This window comes from Carassius auratus, chromosome 1 (assembly GCF_003368295.1).
Source record: "Carassius auratus strain Wakin chromosome 1, ASM336829v1, whole genome shotgun sequence".
Taxonomy (NCBI): Eukaryota; Metazoa; Chordata; class Actinopteri; order Cypriniformes; family Cyprinidae; genus Carassius; species Carassius auratus.
In genome coordinates, this window is record NC_039243.1 from 17,307,078 (window position 1) to 17,329,698 (window position 22,621).

General features: G+C 34.7%; 1 protein-coding gene across 1 annotated transcript in view; it reads left to right on the forward strand.

Annotated features, from left to right (window-relative positions):
* Nucleotides 1-21,867: 21,867 nt before the first annotated feature.
* Nucleotides 21,868-22,621, forward strand: part of LOC113091642 (voltage-dependent T-type calcium channel subunit alpha-1H-like) — a 57,511-nt gene continuing 56,757 nt past the window's right edge. The window contains exon 1 of the mRNA XM_026257263.1: nucleotides 21,868-21,975. Coding sequence (XP_026113048.1) covers nucleotides 21,883-21,975 — 93 coding nt within the window. The 5' untranslated portion in view covers nucleotides 21,868-21,882. The remainder of the gene's footprint in view (nucleotides 21,976-22,621) is intronic.

Here is a 22,621-nt window from a genome sequence, read left to right on the forward strand (position 1 = left end):
CATAAATTGAAAAAAGTAATTTGAAACAATATTAACCCAGAAATTTCTATTAAATTTCACAAATAATTACAAGTAAAAGGCTCCTAAAGGGGTCTTTTGCAAACACAGTATGTGCTAATATAACAGTCCAATTGCACATTCAATTCAATTCAAGTTTATTTGTATAGCGCTATTTACAATACAAATCGTTACAAAGCAACTTTTATTTATGTTTCTACAATATTTAGTAATAGCTTTTTAGTGGTGACTGTCAGTTTGTGCACGTATGACAGGATTTTTAGAAAAAAAAAAAAGACGTAGTCAGCCAGATGATGAACATTATTAATATTATTAATAATTAATAATTATTATATGATGCAGTCACACTTCTAGCAATATTTGTTAGTTCTGTTTGTTGATTCAGGGTTAGCATCATCTGGGGTCCTCTGAGGGTCAGCATCATCTCTTCTCAGGTGTTCTGGATCCAGACTGGAGCTTGTGTAAATCCTGGCAAAACATAGAAACAAATAAAGACATCATTAGCATAGCTGCTGATCCAACAAGTGAAATTAATTAGTTTAACCCAATAAAAATGCACATTTGATCAGATGCAACTACAATCATAATTTAAGAGATACATTATTCGAATGCTTGGCGAAAGAGATGCGTTTTTAATCTAGATTTAAACATAGAGAGTGTGTCTGAACCCCGAACATTATCAGGAAGGCTATTCTAGAGTTTGGGAGCCAAATGTGAAAAAGATCTACCTCCTTTAGTGGACTTTGCTATCCTAGGAACTACCAAAAGTCCAGCATTTTGTGACCTTAGGGAGCGTGATGGATTGTAGCGTGGTAGAAGGCTAGTTAGGTATGCAGGAGCTAAACCATTTAGGGCCTTATAGCTAAATAATGATAATTTGTAACTGATATGGAACTTAATAGGTAGCCAGTGCAGAGACTGTAAAATTGGGGTAATATGATTATATTTTCTTGACCTGGTAAGGACTCTAGCTGCTGCATTTTGGACTACCTGTAGCTTGTTTATTGAACATGAAGGACAACCACCTAGAAGTGCATTACAATAGTCCAGTCTAGAGGTCATAAATGCATGAACTAGCTTTTCTGCATCAGAAAAAGACAACATGTTTCGTAGCTTGGCAATGTTTCTAAGATGGAAGAATTCAGTTTTTGTAACATGGGAAATATGATTTTCAAAAGACAAGTTGCTGTCTAATATAACACCCATATTTTTGACTGTAGAGGAAGTAATAGTACATCCGTCTAGTTTCATCTGGTCTCGTTGAGATATATAGCTGAGTATCATCAGCATAACAGTGGAAGCTAATTCCGTATTCTCTAATAATATTACCAAGGGGCAACATGTATATTGAAAATAGAAGGGGACCTAGGACGGATCCTTGTGGCACTCCATATTTTACTGGTGATAAATGAAATGACTCCCCATTTAAGTAAACAAAATGGTAGCAATCGGACAGAAATGAGATGAAGCCTTGATCTGACGCAAGAAGCAGGTCATTTGTAATTTTAACATCTTAAACCCACTCCCACTGAGCTGGGTTTTGCAGTGCACACTATGAGCAGAGGATGTCAGCTATAATGACCCTTGTCTCTGTGTTTCTTAGCCATCTGATCATTTGATCATATTCACACACAGCTCATTAGAATGGTCATGTGTCAGATCCTGTCCACAGGAACCCACAATTAAAATGCTCTTTATTGGACCACAAATTATGTCAACAGATCACTCCCATGAATTTTTGATTTTATTCCAAACAGTGAAAAGAGAATTAAATCTTTTTGGTAAGCCAGTGATGTTCATTTGTCAGATCAAGTTGTAAAGCTTGTATAATCCTTTAGTTTGTTAGATTTAAGTTTTCAGTGTTTTGTCAAGTTCTGTCTTCTACAGTTTTTGCATTAAAGACAGTTGCTATTTGAATTAATATGACCACTATTTACACTTTTTATCCTTTTGTAAATTTTGTTGTGGTTTTTATATCAGTGTGAACAGCTTCTGTGTAATACTTTTACATATATACAACTACAGAGATTTACAAATCTATATGAATTCTCTGTCCTCTTTCTAAAGGTTGGTGAATTTAAGATTTATTATTATAACAGTAAAGACAATTAATTCCATGAACTTAGTATTGTTTGAATTCAGGTGTATGTAAACAGATGACTCAAAGTTAATGTTTTAAGAAAATGTGGTCCATTTGAAATTATTACGTCCCTCTACACTGAATGTGGATCACACATATCATATTAGTGTTTATCCAAATTTAAAATGGTGACATGGTTAAAATATATACCATATAACCATTTTTTATGAAAGAAAGCAATATACGCTACTTTTCAAAATTCATACTGTTCAATATTTCAAGTAACTACTGTTTTAACTGTATTTTTATCAAATAAACTCAGCCTTGGTAAGCCTAAGATACTCCTTTTAGAAATGTAATAAAATATTAATGAACGGTAGTGTATGGTTATGTAACCCCCCCACCACCACTACTTCAAGTAACAAAAAAACTCACTAAAGATATTGAATTATCTTCTGGTCTTAAAGAAACCATTAACAGTACTAAAAACAGGACTTATTTCTGTATTTTGGTTTTAGGGTGAAATGTGACCCAGACAAATCTCACCCAATTGTTCTAGAAGTACACCTTATGTAAGAATACCTATGAATACTAATGAGGTGAGCAGGAAATCTAGAGTATGTTTAGCCTGCATAATATATTAGGCTCTATTAAATCAAAAGATTAAGGAAAATCATGATTTGACCCCTTTGAACAGAAAAGGTTCATGTGGGGTGTTTTAGTATAACTATCTGCATCTGTATGCAGAGTGCCAAGTTTCTGCTTAAAAGCTTAATAGTCTACACATGGATGGACGGATAGATTTGTGCTGGAAATGCCCTGCTCCGGCCAAAGTTATGAAATTTAATTTTACTGATGAAAGCGGAGTTTGAATAAAAAGATGAGGATGATGGATGTACAGGAGTGAGTAACAGAGGAGAGGAGAGTTTCTATAGCAATGTCCTTGTGGAGGGTTCCAAGTTGGAATGAATGGCAGCCGTTCAGTCATTCATCAGTCATTCTACTCTTTATGAAGAGAGGCACTCTGTCTTATTAAATACAAACAGTCTCCTTCCTTACCTCCTCTCAGTCCAGCTCACACTCACTCACCTGCATTCACGCTTTCCATATGCTAACATACAGCTTATTAGTCATAATGGGGGGTTACAGCACATCCTGAGGTTCAGTGTCAGGGTGAAAGGACAGTAACAGCTGATGATGCTGAAATGATGAGTCAGAGAATTTTCTGTAAGTGTGTCTGCCCAGAGGAAATATTCATTGCTCAGAGGTTGCTTAAGAGACTTTGAGTCGAAGTTAGTGATTTTAATAGTGAATATAGCATCTATCCCGCTTAAATGTGCAGGGACTTAATGTTACGTAAAACTAAAACTATTAAAAATCATTGTTAATAGCTGACATGAAGCTAAATTAAAATAAAATATAAATACTACTAAAATTTGCACATAATTAGCACATAAAAAATACTTCAAAATAAATAAATTTTAACAATAAAATATATATATTTTTAAATGTGCATAAATAATGTGGAAAAACTGTCTGGAAACAACTATAATATTTCCAGTTATGCTCAACCTTTATCTTCGTTGGAGTACTTAGTTATGCTTTATCAATTGTGTCTAAGACTTTCCTAAAAAATAAATAAAAAAATAGTCACTAGATGAAATACAGTGTTGTCCCCACAAGTTATAGCTGCAGTTCCAAAACCATGAATATTAATTGGTACCTTGACTAGGCATAAGGTTTGTAGCATTGTAAGTTTGACATAATAAATATTAATGAGTTAAGCTATTAGTATGTTTTGACATCACAAACAATTCAAAACTTAAAAAAAAAAAATTTCGGGTTCCAAAATATAGAGCAATAATGTGGCTTGCATCAGATAAAATCTGAGCCTAGTTTCAGACATTGTTGAGATCTCTTCTGAATTTCTAGACGAGACACATACTAGTTTATTAGGGTATTTTTCTCAGGAGAAACGCATTCTTTTAGACCTAAGCAAAAGTCTCCATATGAAATCCATTTGAAACAGTTTTTATTTTTCTCCGTCAAAATTCTAAAAAAATAAAATAAATATCTATAGAATTTCAAAACATAAACTCAGGATTTTGAAATATAAACAAAAAAATAAACTACCAGTTCTAAACAATATTGGAGATATAAACTAGCAATTGCAAGATGCAAACTCACAATTGTAAGAAACATTTAAAAACTGTAAGACAAACTCATAGTTACCTTTTCTTCTTTTATATTCTGTGACAGGAACAAAACAAAAGTAATTGTGAGAATAAGTGTGTATTGCTAGATATACATTCAGAAAGACATCAGATTCCTGTTGCAATTCGGACTTTTATTTTTTTTTTTTTGAATTGTGAAATAGAAAATCTAAATTTGTAATTTTGTTATTCTGTGGCAGAAATGGTCTCCCAAGTGAGATATTAAATAAATGTTTCTTTCTTGTGTGTGTGTGTGTGTGTGTGTTTCTTATTTTATTTACATTACACTGTCCATTCTACAAAAGTATTTAATTATATTAATGAACAGCATGTACTGTAATTTTGTTATGTAACACCCATGATTATACATTGACTTTATTACTATGACCTTAATTAATTATAATCATGTTTGTTAACTGCTTTTAATCCTTCATTCTAATGCTTCCTTTAAAGGTTTTTTCTAGTTCCTGCACACCAACTATTAAACAAATGTTGTATACAGTTGCTGCTATTATAAATATTATTGAATCACTTGTGCTTACAATATAAAATTATATTTAATACAATTGTGGCAAGTAACAATTTATTCCGATATTGATGCTATGTTAGTCAGTTGCTGCTGAGTGACATTCAATATTCTGCCTGTCAAATATCTACAGTACAAACTAAAGCTCTTGTCAAACTCCTGCATGAATATTTACCAGGGGATATTTAATTTTGGAGATGTTCTGTGCCCGTGGGGTACCAGATTTTTGATCGACTTTCACTTTCCCCTTTGAATCTTTGTTGCATTTATTTGCACCCTCGAACTCAACTCAGTGTGGATCTGAAGAGCAATGTCATCTTTCAAATTCACAGTCCTTGAGCGTTGCTTTTTACTCTGTCCTCAATAATGTCACTGACAAATCCCATCTAAGCCCACAGTACACCGTTGAAGGGAAATTAGCCGAAGCCCTCCTGCATTTTAATGTTCAAATGAGGTACAGATGGATTAGCAAGCATCACTCTGTCAGAACAGTCTGTAACTGTTTTGTGCAGTAAAAAATTGGATCTTCAGCTCTGCAAATTTTATATAGCCCTCATAAAAGTGACAAAGACGCATTCATAAAATTAAGAAGGCTGCTTTTTGTCTATAGTAGTTTCTCATAGACAATCCTTTATATTAATGTATCTGTGAGAAAAAAAGAACACCAGTTTTGATCAATAGTTTGTCTGTAATGTGTGGCAGTTGAGGATCCAAATGCAGCTTTATTCCAAAGAGTGGTCAAAACAGGCAGTGTCAAAAAACAGCAAACGAGTACAATCCAGGATGAGACAAAAGAGTAATCCAATAAACAGGTGAAGGTCAGGGAAGGCAGCAAACAATCAAAAACAAGGTATACAGTCCAGGGATCAAAAACCACGAAGACAGGGAAGCTATGAAACACGGATAAACATGGGAACTCAGAAACATTACAGGCTCAGCAATGTTTGTGTGGGTGAGTGCATCCTTTATAGTCCTCATAATATGTGATAGCTGTAAACTTATGATGAGTCCAGGCAAAGGAATATGGGAAATGGAGTCCGGGATAAATGGCAAAGGTACAGGATGGGGAAAGAAAAATCACGATTAAATTAAATTAAATTCAAGTTTATTTGTATAGCGCTTTTTATGATACAAATCATTGCAGAGCAGCTTTACAGAAAATTAAGTTTCTACAATATTTATTAGTAGCTTATAAGTGGTGACTTTCAGTTTAAGTGCATATGTATTTTCAGGTAAATTAATACAAGACATAGTCATCCAGAAGATGAACACTATTAACAGCAATTTTTATATAAAGGAGTAAAAGTGAGCTCAACTTCTTCAAGACAAAACTGAGATTAATTGGAGAGAAAATACTTAAAAATCATAAAGACTCAAATCCACCTGTTGTTGTTGTTGTTTTTTTTTGCACAATACTGTTACCACCCTTTACCATTTACGTTAACCTTAATTCGTTTACCCAGAAACTAATACATTTTAACATTACATCACATGTAGTTTCCAATGTAAACTTGCTTGGTACCTCACCTGGTATAGCATTGCACTTGTGATGCAGAGGTTGTTGGTACACCGTGAGACATGGTTCAACAAAAGAGCTCAAATCCATGTAAATAAAAGGTGAAATGGCATGGTTGTTTAAGCAAAATTATTTTTATCTTACTTTTTTAATACCATCAGTTAGTTTGAGGGTACGGTTTTGTGTAGATGGTATGTTATTTTATAGCACGATAAAAGCATTAATTATGCTTTTATTATCTTCACTCATTGGACATTTGAACTGATGTGATTTTTGCAAGAAAACAAACTAGACATCGGTCTTTGAAACTGCCACAAAATGGCACAGTCTCTTTTTTTTCATCAGCCTGGGTTTGCAGTTTGAGGCTCAATAAATAGTTTTAGTGAAAACATGAAACCCCAAATTTAAAACCTCCTGCAATGATAATTAAGACTTTTGTTATACAATTTAAGATAGAAACTCAATGTGGCTATTAAAATTCAAAAGGCTATTATTTAATTAAATAAATGTGAATGCTCCATGTTTCAAAGTAATAAAGAAGGATTTTTGTAGGCTCACCGTTTCAGAGCAGTTCCCAATCAATGAATACTGCACATTTATTATAAGTGATTCTCTTTGATATACTGTAATGAATAATGACACTATGATGTGTATACTGTGGTATAGTAAAGCAATGTCATCCATGATGTGTTTTGAGATTGTATAGGATTGGACGTATGATATTAATTTCATGTGTGCAGGTCTTAAAAATGTCTTGAGGTTTTATATTTGATATATCATGATATATTTTATATGACTTATACATTATATTAGAAGCCTTTTGAAGTTACATAATAGCTACAGGAACAGAGAAAAAATTAAGTCATTACTCTATGAAAATTGCTCAGCTGAGACTATATGCATCCAGATTCAAAAATGGCATGTCAACATCACTGATGCCAAAACAGCACTGTGCTTTGATTTTGCTCACACACAATAAATTTCGGTCTGTTTCTCATATTTTTTGGAGCTTGGCAGACATGGTCATAGTGGACCCATGAAAAAATGATTGCATATGGGATTGGAAGATGAGGGGGAATAAATGATAAAAGAAATTTCATTTTTGGCAAAAAAAATCCCAGCAATGCCACATACGACTTTCAGAGGAGTTCAGAACAAGGTTTTACACTGCTCAGATTTGCCAGGGTACCAAATCTCCATTCAACATCAATATAAGCTCAAATATTTCTCAATAAATTATTCCAACATCAAAGTTAAACTATCCACATTAATTAATAACTTTATTTTCTTACTGTATTGTATGGAAGATGAACACATGAGACAAAGCTGATCCTTTTATGAAACAACTGAGATCTTTATCATTAAGATTCTATCAGATGTTTTCCAGGGATTTGCATTTGCATTGGTGAAATGATGTGTGACTGTGTTTGTGCACATGTGTGCATGTTGTTTTCAGCATGTCTCTCTGCTTCAGTCTCCTGCTTTAATAAACCTCCTGGAGTTCGTATCTAATTATGAGTGTGTGTGGATGACAGAAAGAGCAGCTTGTCTCTAATACTGTGTGACATTTACTCACACAATTTAATTAACTCTCCAATATCAGCCAGATTTCTCTCCCTTTTCATCTCACGCACACACTTAGTGTGCCCATACAAAATATGTTAATTCGAACTCAGATTTGTTTGCACTATGGAAGTTTTAAACTGCTTTAAAATGCCCCTTCCTCTGTCTTTTGGGTGCAAAGCACTTTTGGTCACATGATCATGTGCCTCTCTCTCTCTCTCTCTCTCTCTCTCTCTCTATATATATATATATATATATAGAGAGAGAGAGAGAGAGAGAGAGAGAGAGAGAGAGGTGCTGGTCATATAATTAAATTAGAATATCATCAAAAAGTTTATTTATTTCACTAATTCCATTCAAAAGGTGAAAATTGGATATTATATTCATTCATTACACACAGAATGATATATTTGAAATGTTTATTTCTTTTAATTTTGATGATTATAACTGACATCTAAGGAAAATCCCAAATTCAGTATCTCATAAAATTGTGTGAAGTGTGAAAATTGTGTGAATATTGTGAAAAGGTTCAATATTGAAGAAACCTGGCACACTTTAATCAGCTAATTAACTCAAAACACATGCAACATCCTTCAAATGGTCTCTCAGTCCAATTCTGTAGGCTACACAATCATGGGGAAGACTGCTGACTTGACAGTTGTCCAAAAGACGACCACTGACACCTTGCACAAAAATGTGGGGGAGATTCACAAAGAGTGGACTGCAGCTGGAGCCAGTGCTTCAAGAACCACTACGCACAGACGTATGCTTGACATGGGTTTTCAGCAGCCTCAATCTTTGTGTCAAGCCTATCTTGAAGCGTCAGAAACGTCTCGCTTGGGCTAAAGGCAAAAAGGACTGGTCTGCTGCTGAGTGGTCCAAAGTTATGTTCTCTGATGAGAGTAAATTTTGCATTTCCTTTGGAAATCAGGGTCCCAGAGTCTGGAGGAAGAGAGGAGAGGCACACAGTCCACGTTGCTTGAGGTCCAGTGTAAACTTTCCAGTCAGTGATGGTCTGGGGTGCCATGTCATCTGCTGGTGTTGGTCCACTGTGTTTTCTGAGGTCCAAGGTCAACACAGCCATATTACCATATTATGCATTGCTGCAGTAATTCAGGCAAAAGGAGCCCCAACTAAGTATTGAGTGCTGTACATGCTCATACTTTTCATGTTCATACTTTTCAGTTGGCCAAGATTTCTAAAAATATTTTCTTTGTATTGGTCTTAAGTAATATTCTAATTAGTTCTAATTTTCTGAGATTCTGAATTTGGGATTTTCCTTTGTTGTCAGTTATAATCATCAAAATTAAAAGAAATAAACATTTGAAATTAATGTAATCAATGAATATAACATAAAAGTTTCACTTTTTGAATGGAATTAGTGAAATAAATCAACTTTATGATGATGTTCTAATTATATGACCAGCACCAGTATATATATGTGTTTGTGTGTGTCTGTGTGGGTGTGTGTGTTACAGCATAAATTAAAATTTAATCTTGGATATTCATTTTGGATATAAAATTGTACTGAATATGAAAATTATTATTAAATCTAAACAACGCCACAGCGGAACCACTGCACACCTTGAGCAAAACATAGTAAAATTTTTGTTTCCAAATGAATCAGAGTTCTTAAATGAATCAACTATGTGAATGATGCAGTGACTAACTTATAATAAATATAATAAGTCACTTGGTTCGTTACTGAATGAATCAGCAGTGACTCGCTAATAAAGAAAGTCTGCTGGCATAATAATGTAACCTGCAGAAATGTAGTAAAATTATTTAATTCTTTAGCATATACATTATATACTGTGTGTGTGTGTGTGTGTGTGTGTGTGTGTGTGTGTGTGTGTGTGTGTGTGTATTTATATATATATAATTACCTGCTCCTGCTCTAAACTTAAAAAAAAAAAAAAGATAATGATTAATAATGATAGTCAAAGCATTGGCTGGTTTGTGAGACTAACAGCATCTCTAATAGTCTAATGAGAGCGAGGGGGCAGGCTGTCTTGTTGACTAAGGACAGAAGATAGCACCAACATTTCATGTGAGCTTTTGTTTTGCAAGAATAATTCCTAGTAGTGCTGGTACTGAGTGTGTACTGGCTCACTTTGAACATTGGGTTATACAGATCACTGTATTGAATTCTTTACTGCATCAATTCATAGATGTTTCTTTAAGAATTAGGAAATACAAATTTATCCTATCTTATCAAACTATAAAACCCTTTTGGTTCTTATTGGAATTTTAATTTTTAAGAAGTGAATAAACTATGGGTTCCAGTGTTATTTAAATATTATTTATATACTATTATAGTATTTATTAATATTTTAAAGCTGCAGTAGGTAACTTTTGTAAAAATGTATTTTTTTTACATATTTGTGAAACCTGTCATTATGTCCTGACAGTAGAATATGAGACAGATAATCTGTGAAAAAATCAAGCTCCTCTGGCTCCTCCCAGTGGTCCTATTGCCATTTGCAAAAATTTGCCCCTCCCGTTAAGAAACAACCAATCAGAGCTGCGGTTCGTAACTTTTTTTGAGTTCAAAATTTACAAAATGTATATAATAAGCGAGTACATCATGAATCCATTTTCCAAACCATGTTTTTAGCTTGTCCTGAATCACTAGGGTACACCTATAATAAGTGTTTATATTTGGACTATTTTAGATTGCTTCGGGGATACCGCAGCGGAGTAACCCAGTACCTTTGTGATTCTTCATAGACATAAACAGAGAGAAGTAGTTCTACAATGTTCTTCCACAAGACGCAAGCAGTTCTGTTTATTAACCGCTAGAGCGTCAAAAGTTACCGATTGCAGCTTTAAATTTGTTGTATTTTAATATTTTCTGTTTGCATTTTAATTAAAAATTTTATTTCGGTATGTGCTTTTATCATTTTATTAGTTTTAGTTTTTTAATCTTTACTTCCGTAAATTTTTTTGTAACATTTTATATCACTTAGTTGTTTAACTAATGTTTATATTGTAACGGGAGGAGCCAACGGCAGACACAGTGGGCCTGGCGTCAGGCCTTGGAGAGGTTTTTATTAACAGAAAAAAGGAGGGGATAAACGTGGCCAAAGGGGGAGAGTCTCCAAAATAAGCAGGGGATTTGGTGTCCTCGTCGTGCTCCGGGGATTGTGTGAGTTGGGCAGTGTTCATGGAGGAAGGGTCCAGGTAAGGGGTGGAGTCTGGCGTCCATACGTGCTCCCCTTTTGGCCTGGGGCGCGAGGGGCAGCGGCTTCTTCTAGTGCAGGGGATGGATGGCCCGGCATCCTGGCCCTTCGGCCCTGTAAACACACCCTTCCTGGACCCAAGAGGACACCAGTGTGCATGCACGGGGAAGAGACCGGTCTCTCGAGGAGAGGGGCATTGGGCTTTTAAACAGCGGCGGTGATGAGGCTCCATTTCCATCAGGTGTGCCCCATCACACGCCGCCAGCCCTGGCTCGTCCAGCGCCCTTCCTCTCTCACACACCCACTCCTGTCGGGAGCCTGGTGAAGGGCGGCGATTTAGGACGGGGTGCCGATGATAACCAGGGAGGAGGCAGCTGACTCGTCACATTATTTTATTTCAGTTTTATTTCAATCAACAACAATGATTTTTAGTTGTTTTAGTAGCAACATTACCAAGAGTATGCGTTCCCCTGAGAAGCTTCGCATTCTCCTGCAAAAGCAGTTTGCTCTCTTGCAATACATTTGCGCACTCTCAAAGAATTGTTCCCCCAAAATCTTAGCTTTTTCTCACAAAAGTATTGCATTCTTTTGGGAAACATTTGCATTATCTTGCAAAATGATTGTGTTCCCCAAAATATTTGCATTCTCTCGCATAAGTATTACGCTCTCTTGCAAAAGTACTGCATTCAATTTACATTATCTCACAAAATGATTGTGTTCCTAAAAATCTTTGCATTCTCTCTCAAAAGTAATGTGTTCTGTTGTAAAACATTTGTGTTTTCTCGCAAAAGTATTGCATTCCCCCAAGAAACTTTGCATTTCCCTAGTAATGATTGTACAGTGCTGTTTTGCTTCATGACATGACAACAGCAAAATACTTTCTTCCACTCTCACTCTCTCTCTCTCTCTCTCTCTCTCTCTCACTCTCTCTTTCGCAGTCTGTCTGAATTATTTACTCACTGTTATTGAGAGGATTTTTACTTTCTCTAGAACAAATCTGAGGAAACCAGACCACATTCATGTTTTGACACTGCATGAATGCGTGTTTCTCTGAATATATTCTTATTCATACAGATATGCATCTGTTGTAGTACTATTGTAGTTTGTTCTTTTTATTTACTCTCATTACTTAAGGAACGGTTCAAAAATTTTACATCCTTATCATTTTCTCACCCATAGGAGAGTAATTAAATTCATCCTCAGTTTCAACAAACTCTTTACTTTCTATTTGCACTTTATATACTCTCTAATGCACTTTTGATAGGATTACGAAATGTGTGTGTGGGTGTGTTCTGTGTCTAATGGGTGTACGTATGACAGATGTGATCACTATCCGCTTGCCCAATCCCATCCATCAGCCCCCTCTAGCCTGACCCCTGAGTGCCAGAGCAAGTTTGAGGGGCGTTCCTTTGTCCTTCCATCCAATAATGAAAGGTGCATATACTGTATGTGTGCGACATCCAAAACCTTTGGATCCACATTAGGAGTATGACTGCAATGCAGCATGATGTATTGGAGCACAAAGTATATGTGATATCTTGCTTTTCTGGGTTTATATGCGGGTTTGCATCAACAAAACACTGAAGTGTAGTTAAATCCCCCTCTATGCATCGTGACTTACTGCAGCAAGGAAAGTAGCCATAGTAAGCACTTTTATAAACTGTTGTAAGGCACACACACATTTGAAACAGCTTTACTGCGTCAGTTTGAGTTGGGTGTTTATTTAGAGAACTTAAAGGATATGTTTGACAACCAACTCAATTTTAAAAGCCTAGGATATCAAAAAAATATTGAAGTATAATGTATTGTGTTTTTTAATGTAATATCATGTTTGTATACAAAGTCACATCAGGCAAGAGTCTAGGGCTGTGTTTTTCCCCAAGAATCTGGTGATACGTATCACGATACAGAGATTGCGATACGATATGTTGCAATACATTGCAATACTGTAGGCAAGGTGATATATTGGGATTTTTCTTATTTTAGGAGTAGTATATATTGTAAGGAAAGCCGTCATTAAGAACGCACCATCATATGCAAACCTTAGCAATAAATAAAAATTTAACCAGAACACCGTGGGATCTGCATTGGCAATAATCAGTCCCTGTATCATTCTACATTATTGAACCACTTTTTGTGCAGTCCACTATAAAACAATTCCGTAAAAAAAAAAAAAAAAAAAAAAAAAAAAAAAGGGAAACGTACTGGCAGAAATTTACCAGGACATTATCTGTTAAATTTACAGACACTTCCTTCAACATCAAAATTCTGTAAATTAACTTTTTTCTTCCATACCATAAATGGAAAAACCGTTATACAGAGATTTTAAAAATATTATAGCATAGGCCTATCTTTTGTAGCAAATAAATCCAGCATAATATGTATAAATTGAACATGGTTTATTTTTACCTCATGTAAACGTTCTTAAATGCATTCAGTAGCTTTTATTTGCCTTAAACAGGTGAAGACAAAAAAAAAATATTATGACATTAATTTAACCATGTGAAAATCATTGAAAATGCTTGTATTATAGAACACTTTAGTTTTAAACAGCAACATGCAGAAAAAAGAAAACATGAGCAGGTACTTGTACAATATTGGTGTTGCACCAAATAGTGGTCACAAAGATAAACATTTTCAAATACATGGGGTAAAAATTAATACAAAGACAGGGCTGTCATTATTAACAATTGCTACAAACTTATAGTCAATAGTCAAGTGAAAATACACCATTTTCCTATAGAACACAACATTTTTTAAAGCCAAAAATGTGAATTCTGTCATCAATTACTCTCCCTCATCCCGTTCCAAATCCATACGATTTCAATTCATCTTTGAAACCCAAATGAAGAGTATTTTTTATGAAATCTCTGTGCTTTCTGTCACTCCATTGACAACCTAAGCAACTACTGTACCATTTCAAGGTCCAATACAGTATAGCTGTCCGAGTTCATTAAAAAGATCTTCATCTGTTCCAAAAATTAACAATAGTCTAACAGGATTGGAATGAGATTTTTCATGCTTTTAGTATTTCCTGCCATGTACCCGTTTGAGGAAACTACTTTTTTTTTCTTTTGCTGCATGTTCAGTCCAAAGTTGAGATTTGAAAATAACTCATATTTACACGGATTCTAGAAGTAGTTCATAGTAGAAGTAGAGTCTTGGAAGCGTAGATTGCGATCATCTGAACCTTTGTTGCTCATTCAGGATTTCTTCACAGGAAGACTTTTAATGACAAGAAATGAAAATGAAGTACAGAGTAATGTGCAGAACAGGTTGAGATTGAATGATCAAGTACCAGTTTAAACATTGCTTATAAAATGCTAAACTTGCATTTCCAGTGGTCTCCAATTGCATAGGTCACGTGATCTTGTCAACAATGTTTTATGATATACTTAAAAAGATAGTTCACCCAAAAATGAAAACTGTCATTAATCACTCATCTTTATGTCTTTCTAAACCCGTAAGTCATTCAATTATCTTCAAAACACAAATTAAGACATTTAAGATGAAATCTGAGAGTTCTATGACCCATGGTGTATGTGTGTGGTGATGTTGACGTAGATGGGGAAACTGATGTACACGCATCTGTAGTGGTACTTTGCAGACTCTCCCAGGAGAGAAGAATTCATTGAATAAAGTTGTCATTTTTGTTTACTTTGCACACAAAAAGTATTCTTTTCGTAAAATTAGTTGAACTACTGATGTCACATGCATCATTTTCACAATGTCCTTACATTTCTGTGCCTTGATCGTGGTAGGGCCCTTGTGGTCTATGGATGATCAGAAAGCTCTCAGATTCCATCAAAAATATCTTAATTTGTGTTGTGAAGATGAACGAAGGTCTTACAGGTTTGGAACAACATGAGGGTGAGTGATTAATGACAGAATATTTGTTTTTGAGTGAACTAACCCTTTCATTATTTTCAACTAAAATGACAACTTAACAAAATGCTTTATAAACAGTTTCATTAGATATGTTCCTTACATTTTTATGATTTCCAGTGTAGGTGCCATTCTCCTCTAGATGGTTTATGTTTATAATAAAACAAAGAGAATGTAGCTCGGCCACAATGGGGGAGGAAATGGTAACTTGTATGACAGCAAAAAAAAACACCTTCAACATTTCTCACATTATCACAGTTTATTTGCTATAGTTTAGAAATTGGTAATAAAATATGACAAGAACTCAGTTAAACTGTGTCAGAACAAATTCCTCTTGATAATGTCAGGTACGTAACTTTGATAGAAAGATATGTAATGGAATGAACAAAACTTTAGACAACTGTCAGTATGACAATATTTACACAACTATCAATACTTTGTTGAACAATTACAAAGCAAGCAATGCTTAATTTTGTTCAGTCTGTGGTGTGAAAAGGTTGCATTAGCAATTAAAGAAAGAAACACTTAAGCAAAACATGGTCAGGTCCCTAATTTACTTTTGTTTTAATTTTTTTTTTTTATCAATTTCACTGGTAGTCTACAGTATTAAGAATCTTTGGGTATAATATTTCACAGTTCACTGTATTTTGCTATACTCACTTACATAAATGAACTAGTGTCCTGCAGCCACCAGTAAAACAATATAATAAATTTTATTTTTGGTTTGACTGTGGATAAATTATTGTTAAAACTACAAAGTAATTCAATCAAGAGCAGTGAGTTATTTCCTTTCATTTTCATACATTAAAGACACCAACAGCAGAGCTAGTAGATTAGGCGCGGACACTTTAAGAGACAATGCATCCGTTATAATGATACACATCGGATTTCTTTCTCTACTATTTACTTTCACTTAAGACTGCGATTTTTTTTTTTCTTTTTTTTTTTCGTTCAGGGTGCAGGAGGAAGCGAACTTCCTGAAAGAGAGCTTGGTTCAGTGTTACTGTTCATAAGACGTGGCTCTCTCATGCGCACCGAACGCAGTGCGCGAGTCACCAGCTACTCAGTTGAGCTTTCCCGCATCGCGGGGCTGAAGCCAACTTGATGCGTTGAATGCTCAGAGCACGTTATAAAACATATTTTTAAAATACACATTTCTGTTTTAATAAATGCTCATAGTAAATCATAGCATATTGCCTAAAACATAAGGTAGGTACAAAAATAAGCAGTGATATATTTGCGACCTCAAAAACATTGTCGCAATGTAGTTCCCTCCACTCCAAACATTTGATTAAATGTTTCCTACACAAACAACTTCATTAACCAAGTTAACTCAATGACTAATTGTTTGTCAGTGTTGAACATCCCTAATGGTAAATAAATATGGAAGCATATAGATGGCAAAATTCTATTTGAAATATGCAAAATGGCAATGCAATACATAAACTTGCAATGTAGTTCAGTTTTTTAATTTACATTTGCCATTTTCTACATTAGTTAAAAAAAATTTAAGCTTTTTAATTTGCTAAATAACAGTGAAAATGCATAACCCAAATTGATTAGATATGTTTAACATGTCCAAGCAAAAACTGTAGCAAAATTATTTTTAATTGCGGTTTTTCCTAAATGCATTTAGACTTGGGGGTAGGACACTTGGGATTGCATTTTCATCATAATACCTCGTGATAATAGTAGCAAAAATGCAGTAAGAAATTTCAGAATGCATTTGGAGACAAATGTGCAAATTAATAGTTCTCCTATCCTGATGAAATGTGTCATTGTGGAAAAAAAAAAATAATTCAGATACATACGTTAAATTGCTAAAATCCCAATAATGAAAGCTTGACATTACACAGAGAAAATCTTATTAACTAATTTTCCTTAGTTGTTCTAATTATTCAAGTCAAGTAATTAATCTTGTCCGCCATGTTTATTCCCAGCAGAATTTCACTTGCATTTTTGTGTTTGATCTTTTTCTCCTAAAACCTTCTTAGGAGCTCAACATGACAGGCGCAGTTCAGAGGTTCATGTTGCTTTATTACAATTCATAAGTGTGTGTGTGTGTGTGTGTCCGTGTGTCCTAGGGGAGTGAAACTGCTCTTTCCCAGGAAGTTCCAGTGGGAGGTTCCCATGGTAACACGAAAATCGGAAGCTACCATAATTGGTCTCTTTTTTTTCAGTCTCAGTTATGTCTGTCTCTTGATCTCAGCAACTTTATCTGTCTTTTCCTCTCTATCTCTTTCTCTCTTTTGTGTCTGTCCCTTCTCTATCCACTGGCCTTCTACTCACCTGTCTTTTAAATAGCAACTAATTCCACACACTTATAATGATTTAACACTTAAAATGACATTTATGTCCCCAGGAAAGGCTTTAATTCTGCGTATAAAAACACTTGAGTAAGATCCCCACAGGCAAAATATGAACGTGTGCATGATGCATCACACCACAGGTAATGGCCCTGTAAATTGTATTATATTGCTTCAGTAACCATAAATCATGTCAATTATGCATGATCATACTATGAAAACAATTAAAATATCACTCATATGATAAATAATGGATACAATAAGCAGATTCATAACAGCTAACCAGATAATTTATAACTAATCAAGCTATGGTATAGTCAATTTTAGATTTTTTAACAAAAGTCAACTGTCTGACCATCTATCTATACTGTCAGTCTTAATATTTATAATGATTTCTTTTTTTTCCATAAATAAATAAATATATATATATATATACACACACACACGCACACACACTGTATATATGTATATATTTGAGTGTATGAAACCCGCTGAGCCCTTGCTTTTCAGCTGTCTTTTACTTCACTTCGCATCAAAAGCCACCAAACTGTTACTAAGCAGCCATGGAAACAGTTGTGTATAAAAGGTAGTTGGAGTAATCAGGATAATGGGCATACACGGTGTGTGTTTACAGTACGTACGTTTTGTTTATGTTTGGATTCAGTTAAAATTCAAGAAGCTAAAAATAAGCCCCTTTGCATGTGCTTTACGCAAACACGATCAACCCACATGCAGCGATTACACACTGTCTGCACATGCACACAGTCATAGTTTTTCCCAGAATCCACTGTCTTAGAAGTGTCAATAAATAATGATGAATACCAAATTTGTTTGACCATTTAACTGGATTCATATACACTACATTTAAAAAAGTGTTTTTTAAATTTTCAAAAAGAAGTCACTTTTATTTATTTATATATTATTTATCCACATTCATATTATTTGATCCAAAAATACAGTAAAAACAGTAATTTTGTCTTTTGTATTTGAATATTTTTTTAAATGTAATTTATTCCAGTGCTGGGAATGCTACATTTTCAATGTTGAAAACAGTTACGTGACACAATTGTATGAAAAATTCTGTGCACTATGAAATAAGTTTTTCAGTTTGTTCTGTAGCATTCCTTGAGGAATGGGGTTATGACTATATTGCCCGGAACCAAATCATTGTGTTTCTAGCACATTAGGCCCTGGAGATCTAAAAAAATCTCATATCTGTGTTTTCAACCATTACACACTTATGCCTTATGCACTATTCTATGAAGAAGTCTAGGAGTACATGACTTAGAATTCCACTAATGTGATGCGCTAGTGAGATGATTATTTTAAATGCATTATGACAGAGTACTCCAGGCTTTCATTTGGCATTATGAGGCTCTGGACTAAAGCATATATCTGTGTTTATGCATGTCAGTGCTATTTAAGGCAAGATGCTACAGGTGAAAAATCTGTAGGGTCAAAATGTTAAGCACTAGATATCAATGTTCATCCCCCAGGTGATTAGTCACAATAAGACAATTGCTTTGAATTACACATTTTCTGAAATTTTCAAATAATGCTTTATCTAATTACATATGCACAGATTTCAAGAACAGAAATCTCAACACTGAATAAATTTAGTTCCAAAATTCTTGTTTGATTTTGTTGATCTAAGGTTTTTTTTTTTTTTGACAGCTTACTACGTAAGTCAGAAAAAAATTATTTATATAACATCACCATATCTTCACAAATAAACATTACATTAATCAGATGAATGAACAAACCCTTCTGTAAAAACCTTCAAAAAGTTAAGAGTGTGTTAATGCTACTGAAGTAGAGATCTCTGTCTCAGTGAGGAGAAAAAAATCTACAGATGCAAAAAGATATAAAATAAACATAACTTTATATTTTCCACATAGCGAAGGGTGAACCAACTCCAGAGTAAGGGTGAAAGTAGCGTAATGTCAGTACATCTTAAACTTCAAGCAGATATGTAGGTGTCATAAGATATTTTAGTAGCCTATGACTGAACTTGTATCTAACATGTTCACAATTAAAAAAAAACACTGCAATTTACTAATTATGATTACATTTCCATGGTTATAAAACAGTAAATAAATAATACATAGAAAGAAGATTTACATGTTTAAAAATCATCATCTTTGACATCTTTTAAAATCTAATGCAAGTTTGAACACTTAAAAAAAAAACATTGTAATCAATGAAGCTGTCTACACTGTGAAATGATTCTCTTATCCTGGGTATACACAAAAAAAGATAATCGCGCTGATTTTGGGCCGATTTCACCCCTTCCGACAATCCTAGCTATGTCCCGATTATCTTGATGGTTCTACAGATTATCTTATCAGATTTTACCTTGGTGTGAGGTGTGTTAAGAGTGTCTAAATCTGATTGGAAGAATGTCGGAGCCGCCCCAATCGCGAATTGTAAATATTCAGCATTTTTAATATTCACAATCAGAAATGTGTGGGGGGGAACACAGAGGACAAATGCATGCATGCTCTAGAGATTATCTTGTGAAACGAAACAATATCCAATCAGAAAGCGAGATGATGGAAGGTGGAAGCAGTCATGGCGCAGCACAAAGTGAAACTGATGTGGACACACAGCAGAGATGGAGCATCAGCTTATTGATTTGTGGCAACAGCACAATTGTTTATACAACATGTCATGTATAAAATCATTCCAAATACTATCATTGCAATCTCTTCCTGCATATCGTCCTCTATGCCTTTTCTGAAGTCTTGCGAGATTTTGCGAGATTTCCCGTGTTCACAGTCGAGACTCTGGTTGAAAATCTGTTTGTGTGTGGTGTGCTGTCTTTGTCACATCATGGCACACCACACACTATAGGAGCAAAACGGTTAAATCTAGGATTTTGTATCCTCACGTTTGTGGTCTATCACATTTTGCAAATCGTATAAGATGTAAAAAAAACTTATGCATTACAATACATACATCTGCAGCTTGTTGTTTGTGAGGATAGAAGTCGCGAGATTCAGGATTCAGTTAGTGAGAACTTGCTCTGACCAAACTCTTTTAATGTGTTTTAGTGATGACTAATCAGATCGCATTTGATTGGCCATTGTATTCATAAGGTGGAATTTAGTGGAAACTTCCTTCCTTGTTAAATTCCTTTTTAATTTCTTTACTAATTTTTTCCGAAAATTATTTTCTTTTGTGTTCAACAGAAGAAAGAACATCTTTTCTTTTCAATAAGTTATTTGCAAATGATTTTTTAAAGATTTCCATCACCTTATTCATCCTGTTTCTGTTCTCTGTCACCATCATCGTTATCCTCAGCTGAAGTGACATGAATGTGACCACAACAATCTTGAGGATGAGAGACGATAGCTGGAGTTGTCTGTATGCATTAGTGTGTGCTCTGGATAAATGTTTGATAAGGGGAATGCTGTCCCAGTTTACAGTGAGAAGGAAGTCTGCTGGTATTCCAGAAGGGTTTTTGCTAAGACAGAGACCTGAGGAAACAGCAAGGGCCTGATCACATCCTTCTCATCTGTTAATGCTGCTCCGAGACCCATATAGAAATAGTCTTAACAGTTTAAAAGAAGCTTTTTAAATCCTGATCAGGCTGTAAATGAGGTGTGGTGTATCCTGATGTGAATGAGGATAACTGCAGGATTTCCAGTGGTGATTGAGATGGTTTGTGCATGTTTCAGGTTTGTGATTAATGAGGTAAAGTGGTAGGTCTGATCGTGGTGCCTGTGGGGTTGAGTTTGCTTTTACAGTGGCTGGTATGTGTGTAGATCAGTGTACTGTATTGTGAAAATTTAATTGCAGCTTTTAATCTGACCCATATGAAAACAAAATTGCTTTATTGCTTTAAGCTTTATGGTTTATGGACACAAACAGGAATTGAGCATATTTAAAATATTTTATTTTTGGCATTATGCTGGGTTTTTATGTAATCCAAATTCTATATTTTTTTTCAGCCTTCCTGAGAACAAAATAAATTATTAATCTACAAATGCCTTACATTATTCATGCTCAGATACATCCATTTCACCTCCTGATTTTTTAGCTCTTTGTTAAAAAGGTATTCTATTCTAATCTATTCTGTGTTATGCTACATTCTTCTATTCTATTCTATTAGCGGTTCATGGGGAAATATTGCAGCATTTCTCCAAACAGAATGCACAGTATGGTATATGTGTTATGATGCAAGTTATGGGAGCATTAAATGAATATAATTATGTAATGTAATTGTGTCTTTCTCTACTCAACTCTGTTTTACTGTTTAAAACTAAAAAATATTTTGAACAATAATCTATGTTTTGCTTTGAAAGGCTGAACTGTATTAAAACACTAAATTTTACTCAAGAAAGACCCTAAAATCAAGAGTAAATGAAAGTGTTATATTTAGATAAACAGGTTTTGTTTAAAGACCCTTTCCTTTTTCTTCATGGTTGGTAATATACTTAAACATTGAATATTATTTTAACTGCTTATTTCAGAAAGTTTTAACACTAAAAACAAATGATTGCTGAATATAAGAGGAATGTTTGAACTCTTGATTTTGTTGTGAGTTGTATTCACCTTAACCAGAGCTCTACGTGGTTTGAGCGTGTCAGCATGCTGGTGATTCTGCTGAACTGCGTCACGCTCGGCATGTTCCAGCCCTGCCAAGACCTGGAGTGCAACACTGACAGGTGCAGCATCCTGCAGGTAACACACACTTACATAACACACATGGATTTATTAACTAAAGACGTTAATCTCTGTGATTCCTTGATTTTACTTTGATTGACTTAGTTGGCAAAAAAGCATTTACAGACAAAAGCATACAAGTACGAATACAAACAGTGGCCTGAAGAATTAGAGATTTAAGCCACATTTAGAATGTTCTATTGGATTAAAGGGTTTATATGATGTTGCTAAAATGAACATTATTTTGTGTATTTGGTGTAATGCAATGTTTTTATGCATACTTTTCCCACTTACTGTATATTACTGTTGCTCCTCTATGCCCCGCCTTTCTGAAATGTTTTGATTTTTACACATTTTTACAAACTTATCGTTCTGAAAAGTGAGGTGTATGCTGATTGGCAAGCTATCCAGTGCATTGTCATTGGCCGAATACCTCGAGTGTGTGACCGAAATATTACTCCCCTTACCATACTGTGATGCCATCTCCTGGTGCGATGAGAAAAAAAAACAATAAAACCCATTATAAACGAGGTATTTTTATGCATCCAGTGGGGAGATAATTATTGATTATAATGACTTATAGTCTTTTTATGCCTTGCGTTGCATATCGCGCCACGTAAACATAAAACCATGCCTGCATTTGTGATGAGAGAAACAACAAGCA